This window comes from Cebus imitator, unplaced genomic scaffold, assembly GCF_001604975.1.
Source record: "Cebus imitator isolate Cc_AM_T3 unplaced genomic scaffold, Cebus_imitator-1.0 Scaffold179, whole genome shotgun sequence".
NCBI lineage: Eukaryota > Metazoa > Chordata > Mammalia > Primates > Cebidae > Cebus > Cebus imitator.
The window spans coordinates 1,528,344-1,539,972 of NW_016107494.1; the positions used below are offsets into that span (position 1 = coordinate 1,528,344).

At 52.3% G+C, this 11,629-nt stretch overlaps 1 protein-coding gene across 6 annotated transcripts in view; it reads left to right on the plus strand.

The window, feature by feature from the left end:
* IQSEC3 (IQ motif and Sec7 domain ArfGEF 3) overlaps positions 1-11,629 on the plus strand; it is a 109,134-nt gene that overhangs the window by 46,808 nt on the left and 50,697 nt on the right. For all 6 annotated transcript variants that reach the window (XM_017545392.2, XM_017545393.2, XM_017545395.2 and 3 more), the window contains exon 3: positions 10,029-10,308. In XM_017545392.2, the coding sequence (XP_017400881.1) occupies positions 10,029-10,308 (280 nt within the window). The remainder of the gene's footprint in view (positions 1-10,028; positions 10,309-11,629) is intronic.

Here is an 11,629-nt window from a genome sequence, read left to right on the forward strand (position 1 = left end):
GGCTCACCGCAACCTCCGCCACCTGGGTTCAGGCAATTCTCCTGCCTCAGCCTCCTGAGTAGCTGGGATTACAGGCACGCGCCACCATGCCCAGCTAATTTTTTGTATTTTTGGTAGAGACGGGGTTTCATCATGTTGACCAGGATGGGCTCGATCTCTTGACCTCGTGATCCACCCGCCTCGGCCTCCCAAAGTGCTGGGATTACAGGCGTGAGCCACCGCGCCCGGCAGTTCCCATTTTCAGTTAGTCTCTGTGTCTGAGCTTTTCCCTGTGTACTCAGCCTCCGTTACTGGAGGTTTCTTGCACACCCCAAGACCTCCGAAGATGCCCAACCACCAAACAGTACTTATAGTTTAATTTTCCGACCTGGGCTCATACACAAGGTTGCCTGGTTGCCGCGGTGCCTGCTTCTCTCCCTGTGTCGCTTTCACTGTCTCCTGAATAAACAGTTTCAGGTTTGTCTACGGCCTCTACGGAAGCCGAGACATTCGGACAGAGTGGGCCACATAAATCAAGTGGGACGCATCTCCCCTCTCGGCTGGAGTCTCTCTCCACGCAGGCACGGAGATCCCCGTATGGGCCACGAGGTCATGAGAAACAAACTCACCCGTCCAAGCCCAAAGAATGGACTCAGAGACCCGGAGAACAGCAAAAGTGAGACTTTTAATGACAGCCTTGCAAGATCAGGTGTCTGATGGACAGGCACACCCAGCACAGTTTCAGCAAGCAATTTATCCCCTAGTGCGCAGGCCCCTCCCCTGGTTCCTCAGAGGATGAGTACTGTGGGGGCACAGTCTTCTACTGATTGCTGGGTAGGGGCTTTAGGTGTTGTTTTTAGGGTGGTCTTGCTGCATTTTGTTGCAGCCCACAATGCATTGCAATCTTAGTTAGCTCAGGGGCTCTTAAAATATTTGATTTATGACTGGAGTAGCTGGGCAGGCTGATAAGAAAAAACAAAATGAGCTATTTTGTAGACTAGTAAACTTTCATCTTAAACTAAACTTCTTTGGTTCGGGTGAGGGCAACTAAGGGGTGGGGAAGTGGAGGGGAGGGGAAAGCGGGATAAGTGGGAGAGGCCGACAAGCAGGCATCAGCTATCCAAGCAGGGCCCTAGCCTACCTGTTTCTTCTGTAGTTTTCTGACCTAAGTCAATTCAAGGCACTTTATCTTAGACATGGACCACTATATACATTATTTCCATCAAAGAGCCAGGGGAGTAAGAGAAAGGGTCCGGTGACCTACAAGCTTGGGATTCAGAAGGGAGCTGAGGAGAAGGGCAGACCAGGGCAGCACTGGGGCTTCCAGAAGAAGCTGGTGCTTCCTCCATGCTGACGTAGACAAGGCACCCCCACTTCTCTGGGCCCCAGTTTTCTCAACCATAGCATGAAGGGGTGCACTGTCTAATCCCCAAGGCCCTCTACCAGGAATTCTATAAGAAGGCACTCTGCATGGCCAGGGATGGGACCTGCTCATGGAGAGACCCGGGCATTACAAAGCAAAACAAATGGCGGATGGTGGGGTGCAAATGTTGACTCTCTGGTGAAATGCAGTATTGGAGCAAAAGAGCATGGAAAGCGAAGCCCTCGGTAGGCCAGTGTACTGTTTTATTTTTCTTTCTACATTTCATTTATTATCATAAAAATATTATAATAATATTATAATATTTTTACAACACTCCAGGGACATAAATGATGGGAATGACGAGAGTTTTAACAACTAGCATGGATACAGCCCTTTCCTGGGGCAATTACAAGAGCAGGCATGAAAGGCAAGAACACCAAGGTGTACAGCAAGCTGTCTGTCCAGGCCAGCGAGACACATGCCTGTGTGAAACTGTGTGTCATGTATGGGGAGGGCGCAGGGAGGGTGTTGTCAGAGCTTGACATTGTCACCGGAACCACACCTATTTATGAGAATGTAAAATGCTCAAAGATCGTAGGATGCCAGGGACAGTAAGATGGCACTCATCAGTACAGCCCAGCCTGGGAGGCTGTGTCCTGAGGAGGAAGCTTCCAGAAGAGGCCTTCCTGTGGGATGGGCTGAGCCGGGGCGAGGGGTGGGGAGGAGGGGGGTGTTCCACACTGGCCCATGGGGATAGTCTGCAGGAGTCACCCTGTCCCACGTTGAGGGAGGGACCTGGGTATTCTGGCCTAGGTGAGGGGAGGCTGAGCCCAGAGAAGTGGCTGCAATTCCCTTGACCCCTTGACGGGAACCCTCTAGAGACAAGCCAGCCCCCACCCACACCTTTTGGAGCAGTTGTGAGACCAGCAACAAGGAGAGAAAGAATTTCTTCTCCCAGGGCCCTTGGGCGCCTCTTTCACACTCAATGAGGTCAGGGCAGCCTCTGGAAGCCGAAGAGAGCTGGGACAGTGACATATGCCCTCCTGCAGGAGCTTCTGGCCCAGATGATGGTAGTCAAGGGGCCATGGCAGGGGAGGCTGATGCCTGTCACTGGGAGCTGAAGTTCATCTGATTAGCAGGAGCAGGGGTGGGGCAACAATGGAGCAGGTGTGGCCAGGGCCCAAGCAAATTGCTAGTGGGCAGGGAGGGAGCTGGGCCTCTCCTTCCTGCCTGATGCCAAAGCGTCTTGTCCAAGCTGCCCTCTTACAGTAAGGATACTGAGCACGCTGCAGGCTGGGGTGGGATTTCCTCCTGACTCCTGGTCCAGTGCCCTCTCCATACCTTGGGCAGGACCTTCCAGCTCATGCTTTGAATCAGCACAAAGTGAATTGATTTCTTGTCTTGTCATTGACTGGCCTTCTGTTCACCTCCACCCCTCCCTCATACCATCTGGAACCCCAAAAGACACTTAGCTTTCTATGCTCTGTGCCTTTATTCTGCCCATCTGAAATTACTATATTGATTCAAAGAAAGGAGAAAAAGAAATGTTTTAGAAAAGGCTAAAAAATCTTGAGGGGATCTGAGGCATGTTGTTAGCTTTTGTCTGGAAAATGCTTCATATCTTCGTCACAGAAGAGCTTTAAGAATGCCTGGCAGAGTCTGGGATAATCTAGTGCAATTGACGAGGCCCTCTGGAGGAGCCTTTGTGCCCGAGGAGTCCATCAGCATTCAGAACACTCCTAGCAAAGGCTCTAGTAATTACTGTGCTAGTCACTGCAGAGATGGGAGAACAGCCCTCAAGCTCCTGCTCCGGCAAGCCAGCCCCACGGTTGACAGCAGACCCCCCAGGGCTGAGCCTGCAGGGGCCTCCTCATTCCAGCTGCTCTGGTTGGTGGGCCTCGGTCAGCACCTTCCTTCTCTCCTCCTCTCCTGGCTCTTACTTCAGTTATTCCTGTCCCCTTAGCTCCTGGCAGTGGGCAATGTGGCTGCCAGGGCCTGCCTGGGAGCCCAGAAGGACACTCACTATCCTGAGCCAGCTCCCTGGCAGGGTCTGTGTGAGCACAAATGCTAGGGGCACTGTAGGTATTCTCCTTTCTTACTCATTCTTGGGTGGAAAGCTGTATTTCCCACAGTAGAGGGTGTGCTGACCTATAGAGTCATTTCATCTTCATCACTCTCCTGGAAAGGAGGCATTTGCATCTCTATTTTGCAGATGAGACAACCATGGAGCAGAGAAGTTGGGTATGGCACTTAAGATCTCCTGGCCAGTAGTTACAAAGCCCAGGGCCTCATTCCACTCAGACTCTCTTCCCTTTGCACGAGGATCCCATCAGTGCCAAGAACGAAGATGACCAGGCTCTGAAAACCCATGTGGTGTCTGGTGCCCAGATAATTTTCTCTGTACGAACAGAGAGCTGCCGGTATCCCTTGGCATGCTTCTCAGCATATAGAAAACACTCCATGATTTTCTCTCCATAATAGTGTGCTTAGCCTGGGGCATGCAGAGTCTGTAAAGCCCCTGACATGAAGGTAAAATTTGGCATGTGTGAGATCAGGCGTGTTTTTCTGAGCCCTGAGCCCTTAGCCAAAGTGTCTGGAACCCAGAAAAGTTCCATAGGTCTGGGGGAAGAGACACAGGTAATCCTGGCTAGCAAGAGAAAGAAAGGAGAAAGGCGGAGGCTCCAAGGGGGCTTCAGTTCTCAGGGAAGGAGACTCGAGCTCAGGGTGTTGACTTTTTATCAGGGGATGCACTTGGGGTCAACACAGAGGGGACGGACACAGCATGGGGCAAAGTCTACTGCAGAAGCCCCACTACAGCCTAGGCCAATCTCATGTGAACCATCAACCTCAGCCCATGTTGGGAAGAATGATGAGCCTTTATATCTCCACTGAGATTGGTTCCTGGATATGGACAACCCTTGGAAAGAAGTGACTTTGGGCCAGGTAGCTCTCTGTAGCTGAGCCCATTTTTGATGGGGCTGACAGCTAAAGGCATTCTTCAACAGTGCTCCCAGCAGCGGAGCGAGAAGTCCTCCCTTGAAGGAGGGTCTGGGTGGTGCATCACCAAGCCCAGCCCAGCATTTCTGCCCTTGAAAAAGTAGTGGAGAATAAAGGATATCCACCTACCCATCTATCCATCTACGCATTTAACGCTGATTAAACACATCTTATGAGCCAACCACCGGTGATAAGCACCTGTGATAAAAAGGTGCACATGGCACGGTCTGGTGGAGGAGAGAGACACATCAGTGAATAATTGAAGCACAAAGTGGTCACTGCTGAAATCGAGGCAAGTGCCAAGACTTGTTAGAGCATAGAGGAGGGTGGGACTAACTCCTGGGGACATGAGTGATTCCTGAAAGATGTGACGAGGCAGAGAAAGGAGTGGATGGAAGGCATTTCCAGCAGAAGGTCATGGAGCAGGACAGTGGTCCAAGAGGGCTTGGCAGACCTGGCGAGAGTATCAGTATGAACAGAGTGGACGGGTCACTCAGTGGGAATGAGGGTAGAAAGGGAGATTGGGGTGAAACTATGAGTAGACTTTATCCTGCCAGTATTGTGGAGTCACTGGTGGGCTTGGGCAGAGGGTTGGCATTAAAGCGTCTGTAGTTTCAGAAATCAGCTCTGATGATGGAGATGATAGGCTGGGGTGGTCACTGGAACCCCAGGACATCATCCATATGCCAGGACCAGGCATGCACAGCTGGAGCCGAGCGTTCCCCTAAGCACAAGCCAGCTTCCCTTTGAGTGACCCTCGAATGTGATGTTAATTCTGCTCTTGGGCACATGCAATATTCCTCTGAGAATGAGCAATGGCTTATTTCCCTAATTTCTCAAAGACACTCACTTCCCATACTCAAATCCTGCTCTCATGCATGGAGTGACTCCTGATGCACTGGCCCTGGCCCTGTGTGTATCAGCTTAATGTCATGTGAACGTATCAAAGCTTTCTCAGGACCCCTTCATCTTGGTGCCACTCACATTCTACTTTCAGCTTCTCAAATGGGTGTCCCAACCCAGGGAGTAACCCTGTGACCAGCGTCACTCGTATACCAGTAGTGACCCCACTTTTTCTCCTGGCTAGTGCACTGCCACTCAAGGAATGTTTCTGCCGCAGGGTGAGGAGCCTAAGAGAGTGGAGATCTCCAGGATCCCCCTCCAGTGCTCTGGGAGGGCATTATAAGAAGCTGTTCAGGTCCCAGAGAGAATCCCATCCACATACTTCCTTCCGGTGCAAGGGCTAGGCTGCCTGAAATCTGACCCACTAGGGATGGCAGCTGCAAACTGTGGAAGCTGAAGAGACACTGCCTGTGTCTTGGAAGGAGAGGAGAGATGTTCTGGGAGCTAGAGCAATGGGTTTCCAGTTCCATAAGAGACTGGAAGTAGATGCCCTTCAAGTTAAACAGATGGTCCTTCCAGCTATGACAGCTTAAGATGAAAATTCCAACCTCTTCCTCAGACCTTTTCTATAGATGGAGTGCAAAGAGGAAAACAGAGGCTGAGGACATGCTGTTGATGCTCAGCCACCAAAGAGAGGGTGTAAGGACTCGGGCCTCTGCTGTGCCCTGGCAAAGCACCAAAGCCCAAATCCACATGATGGGCACTGGACAAATGCCCACCCAGGAATCCCCCATCATGTTGGGTACAGCCAAGGGGCCTGCCTATAGGTGGCAACTGCACACAGATTCCCCAGGGGACATGGGTCCCCTGTGTTGGCGACACCCAAGACCAAGGCCCCTTCGCTGTTTGCTGCTCCAGTGGCTGAAACGGGGTGGGAGGAAGCCTCCAGAAAGCCCATCCATCTGGAAGGCTGGGGAAGGCCACGGGGAACGGTGGGGAAACCCTGCTGTTTCAGTTCCTTGAAGGTTGACAAGGGGGCTAAATGTTGAGAACACCTCCCCCGCTACAGAATTCTTCATGACATTTTCCTGGGGATTTCTTTCGGACTCCATGCCATAGGATTCTAGCTGAGAAAATGGCCACTATCACTGTCACCCTGTATTAAGGACAACTGTGTGCCAGGCGCTGTCCTAGGTGCTGTGCATGCTTTATTTCTTTTCTGACAGTAACCCTGCAAAGTTGTTAGGACTGTTTTGCAGATGAGGAAATAGAGCCACAAACGCATTCAATGACTTGCCCAAGTGGCATAGTAAGTAGCAAAGCCAGGATTCTAACCCGGGTCTCCCTGACACCAAAGCCATGTATGTTCTTTGGCCTCCACTATGTGACCTTTAACGTTGCCACACTGAGAACAGTCCAGGGCTTTTGTGGCCACCTTCCACCCCACGGTCTTATAGGTAAGTCTAGGGGAAGAAGGCAAGGATAGGGGTTTCCTTTCCAACACTTTTTCATCATATACCTGGGAGGGCCCCAGTCCCTCAGGTCCCCGAGCACAGAGATGGACAAGGTGGAGCTGGGTCCACCAGCCAGAGAGCCTGGAGCCTGGGCCAGTGGGCCTTGGCAGACCAGCCTCTGCACTGGGATTCAAGTTCTTAGAGTGTCTAAGCAGGAAGGGTCCCTAGAGAAGAGTAAGCTCCCTCCATGGGACAGATGAGGAAACTGGCCCAGGAGGAGGACATAAATTGCCCAAAGCCACAGAAGTATTGTGTGTGCATGAGTGTGTGTGTACCTAAGTGTATGTGAGAGAGAATGTGTGTGCGTGTGTGTGTGTGAGGGGTGGCCCATGAACAAAAGCCCACAACAAGCTATTTTTAAAATTTTGTTTTGTTTTAACACAAGTAGTTTATTTTGGACAAGGTGACCCCAGGAAGGGGCCATAGAGGAGTGGGGAAGTGAAACATAGAAGAGAATAAAGCCATGGCAGGGTTCATTCATGAGCAAGTTACTGCTTTGGGCTACTGGGGCTTGATCCCACTGGGGACTTAGGGAGAGGGTATAGGATGTGCCTCAGAGCTGTCCCATGCAAGGGACAGGGAAGCTGGGGTATTCATGCAGCAACCCCATTGTCATTGGCCGAGTGTTGCCATCAAGGGACACTGGCTCCCCAGCACCTCTTGCCAAGCACACTCTGGCAATCAAAGAAAGCAAAGGGCTGGTATTAAAGGTGTCTGGACCCTTGAGGAGCCACCAGTTCCCTAAAGACTCTTGAAAACCTTTAGGGTAGAGAGATCCTGGGCATCGGTGCCAAGGACAGTTTGGAGGACAGATGTGTAACACGGCACGCTGCCCTGCAGGCTCTGGGCACAGGCTGTGCTGTGGTGGGAAGGGGCTATTTCCACATGCTCCAGTGGAAGAGAAGTCAGCTAATATAGGAAGAGGGGTTGAATTTAGTGCTTAAAAAGAACTTCCCAGTGACACGGTGAAAACATAAAGATGTCTAGAGGCTGTGCACGCTGGTTAAGGACTGCAAACCCAGCACTTCGGGAGGCTGAGACCAGACAACCATTTGAGCCCAGGAGTTCAAGACTAGACTGGGCTGGTGGGACCCTGTCTCTACAAAACAATCAACAATTTAGCCCGGTACGGTGGTGTGGACCGTAGTCCCAGCTACTCAGTAGGCTGAGGTGAGAAGATCGCTTGAGCCCAGGAGGTTAAGGCTGCAGTGAGCTGTGATTGAGCCACTGCACTCCAGCCTGGGTGACAGGGTAAGACCCTGTCTCAAAAGTAAATAAATAATATATTTTTAAAAAGGTATCTGGAGCTACACTGAGCCATGCAGCTTAATTGGTGGTGGTAGGAGAAATGGTGGACATAGAAAGAGGCAGCAGCAATGAGGGTTCCCCACGGCCAGGGCCACCCAGCGAGCACTCCTTTATCTGTCAGAGGTGCAGGGGAGTGCTGGGAGGACAGGTGGAGATTGACAGAAGGGAGATTCTCCACCCACCTCTTGGCTGGGAGGAAGCACCAGGAGGAACCTTTCTCTGCACCCTGAGGTCCAGTGGAAGCTGCAGGAAGAGGTCTCTCCTCTGGTGTGATTTGGCCCATCTTTCATGGTGGTACAATCGTGGAAGAAATCAGTCCTTAGGTCACAGCTGTCCTGCACCAGGGCCATCCCACCATTAGATGACCTTGAGGTGCCTTCCAGTCCTGACTTTCTGTCACTGTCTTCTGTAAAGGACATCCCTGTGGCTCCTGGGTTCCCCTCAGTTCACCCATCAACAAGTGTTGACTAAGCACTCAGCATCTGCCCAGCATGAAGCGGGCGTAGGACACAATCAAATAACACATAGGCCCTGGCTTCTAGGAAGGGATGGGTGGGGAAATAAGAGTTTATTTACTGGGCAGGGTACAGTGGCTCACGCCTATAATCCCAGCACTTTGGGAGGCTGAGGCCGGTGGATCACCTGAGATCAGGAGTTCAAGACCAGCCTGGCCAACACGGTGAAACCCTGTCTCTGCTAAAAATACAAAAAACTAGCCAGGCATGGTGGCAGGTGCCTGTAATCCCAGCTACTAGGGAGGCTGAGGCAGGAGAATGGCTTGAACGGGAGGCGGAGGTTGCTGTGAGCTGAGATCGTGCCATTGCACTCCAGTCTGGGCAACAAAAGTGAAACTCTGTCTCAAAAAAAAAAAAAAAAGAGTTTATTTACTGAGCACATACTCTGTGCTAAGCACTTGATCTCTGCTGCCTCCTTTCTTCCTCACTGTAACCCCCTGAGGTAGGAACTAGGACCTCCATTATACAGACAAAGGAACCAAGGCTCAGAGGAAAAGCCAGCTGCCGAAAGCCACACAGTGATAGAGCTTGGATTTGAGCCCGTGCTGTTAACCACGATGACTCTCCTCCTCTGCGAAATAGACAGTGACTCTCTAAGGACAGCTCCTAGTGTTCTAGGAGACAGCGCAGTGAAAGCTGCAGTCACCAGGAAGGCCTCCTGGAGGAGGTGGCTCAGCACTGGGCCTCAAGGGAGGGGCAGAACTTGAAGGCTAGTGCAACCTGAGGGAACCAATTCCGCAGGGCAGGCTGGAGCATGGCTGCTCCAGGCAGCGAGGTGTTTTCTTGGAGCAGGCAGGAGGCCTGCAGAGGTGGCTCAGCCTGCTGTGGCTCCCTGGGAGCAGAGGAGGGGCCAGGGAGGAAGGTGTTTTCTAAACACAGCAGGGCAGGAAGCCCACCCCCCTGGAAGGGCTTATGCCCAAGCCAGGCCAGGCACCCTCCCTCCTCCAGACTCATTCAGTCTAAAGATGAGCTGGCTCAGTGTGGCTCAGCTTCCCCAGCCACCTGATCCTGTGCCTAACGAGCCAAGCCACTGATAATTACAATAGGTAACACATGTAGCAGTTGTCATGAGCCAGGAGCAGCTTAAAGAGTTTTAAGTGACTTAAGCCTTCCAGGATCCCTATCAGGTAGGTACTGTTACTGTGCCCATTTTATAGATGGGGAAACAGAGGTGCAATCAGGCTGAGTGACCTGCTCAGAGTCACACAGCTAATAGACAGAGCCCAGATGCGCTGCTCTACTGTACTGCTTCTAAGCGGAGGTTCTTGAGCCCTGGCCATAGCTGCCCCTTCCCTCCGTCTGAGATGCTCCCCAGCTTCAGGCTCTTCTCCTTGCCCGGGACTCGCCCTGCCATGATAGCCCCTCCCTAGAGGAGACTGAAGACACCCCCTCCAGTCCCTGCCACCAGAAAACCAGGCCAGAGTGCCCAGCTTCTCTCCCCCAACCCCACATCCACACGCACCCTGTCGCCCTCTCCCCCAACCGAGCACCGTTGCCTTTTGTTCGCAGTGACGGCTCCTGCACCCAGGCCAGTGGGGGCATGGAGGACTCCGTGGTGGCAGTGGCGGCGGTGGCAGCCGGCAGACCCAGTGCCCATGCCCCGAAGGCTCAAGCCCAGGAGCTGCAGGAGGAGGAGGAGCGGTCGGGGGCGGGGGCTGCCTCCCCAAGGGCTGGCCCCCAGCACGTGGCCTCCCCCGGCCGGCAGCAGCCTGCCCTGGCGACGGCGCTATGCTCCCACGCCCCTGCTGCCTCCGATTACGAACTCTCCCTTGACCTAAAGAATAAACAGGTACCCAGGGCCTCCTAGGGGGGTGGGGAGGGTGGTGAAGGGGCCCTGCCTTTGGGCACTGTCCAGGGTACCAGGGTTCTCCCCGCTGGGCCCCCTCTCTGCAGGCACACCTCTTTTGCCGTAGTTCTCCCACATTGAGCGACCTAATTTGCCCTTCCCTGGACCAGCCACAGGGCTCTGCCTTCTTCCATGGCAGGGCTCATATCCTCACGATGCAAGGCTCTTGGGCAGCAAGTCCAGGGGCTCTGCTCCTCGCACAGTGCTCAGCAAGCCTCCATTGTCCACAGACCACTAGGCAAGGAGCCCATTGTTCTCTGGGGAAGTCTCCACCTCCACCTGCTACTTAGAGGCCATAGTCCAGCTTCCATGCCCACAAAGGGAGCCAATGCTAGGCACCCACAGGCTCAAATGAGGCACAGAGACAGTCATCTCCTTAAGGCAGACAGGATTCCCAAGATCAATCCAGACTGGGGGAGCCCAAAGCTCCCCTATTGGAGAATGAATCTCATGGAGGGATCTGGGCCTCCATCTTCCACTCAGGAAGAGAAGGTGGCCTGTTGTGGGGCCCCCACTGAACCCCCAAAAAGATAATGTCTCAGTTTTTTGTCTTGGTGGACAAGAGTCCTGATGGAAGTGGTGTGTGTGTGTGTGTGTGTGTGTGCCCGAGCGTGCCCGTGAGCACTTAGAGAAAGGTGTGATGATGTGATACTGTTAAAGAAAGAGCTTTGAACTTAGGATCCAATCCTTGCTCTTCCTCCTAAATGAACTCTGTGACTTTGGGAGTGCCAGTTAAGCCCTCTGGGCATTGGTTTCCTCATCTGCAAAAATGAGAATTAATTTTGAATCGCCTCCAAGGTTCCTTCTGCCCCAAAATATGTAGGTTCTAAAGAACAATTTTTCAACACAATAGACAAGGTATCTTCAGAAAGGAAGCTGGTAGGAAGGCCACTAAGACTGAATCAAGCCAAACTGAGCTCCTTCCTCTCTTGGCGTTGATGCCAAGCTCATATTCTGGCTCAGGGACAGCTGTAGGCAGCACATCAGTAAAGTGTTTGACCAAAATCCCCCAAGATATCTAGTGGAGATGCTAGAAATGTGTGGATCCCTGACAATATAGTAAGGGGGGTTGTTCCCAAACTGAATTATACAAAGAACGTTCATCAGAAAAATTCCCGGGGAGTTGGAGTGTAAGCGCTATCCAGGTCGACCATTAGACAAGGCACCAAATTGAGGAAGTTACATTTACCTGGCTTTCTGATGGCATAAAGCTGAAAGAGAACAGCTGATACCTTGGTGATAGCATCCCAGACTTTGTAAAAAA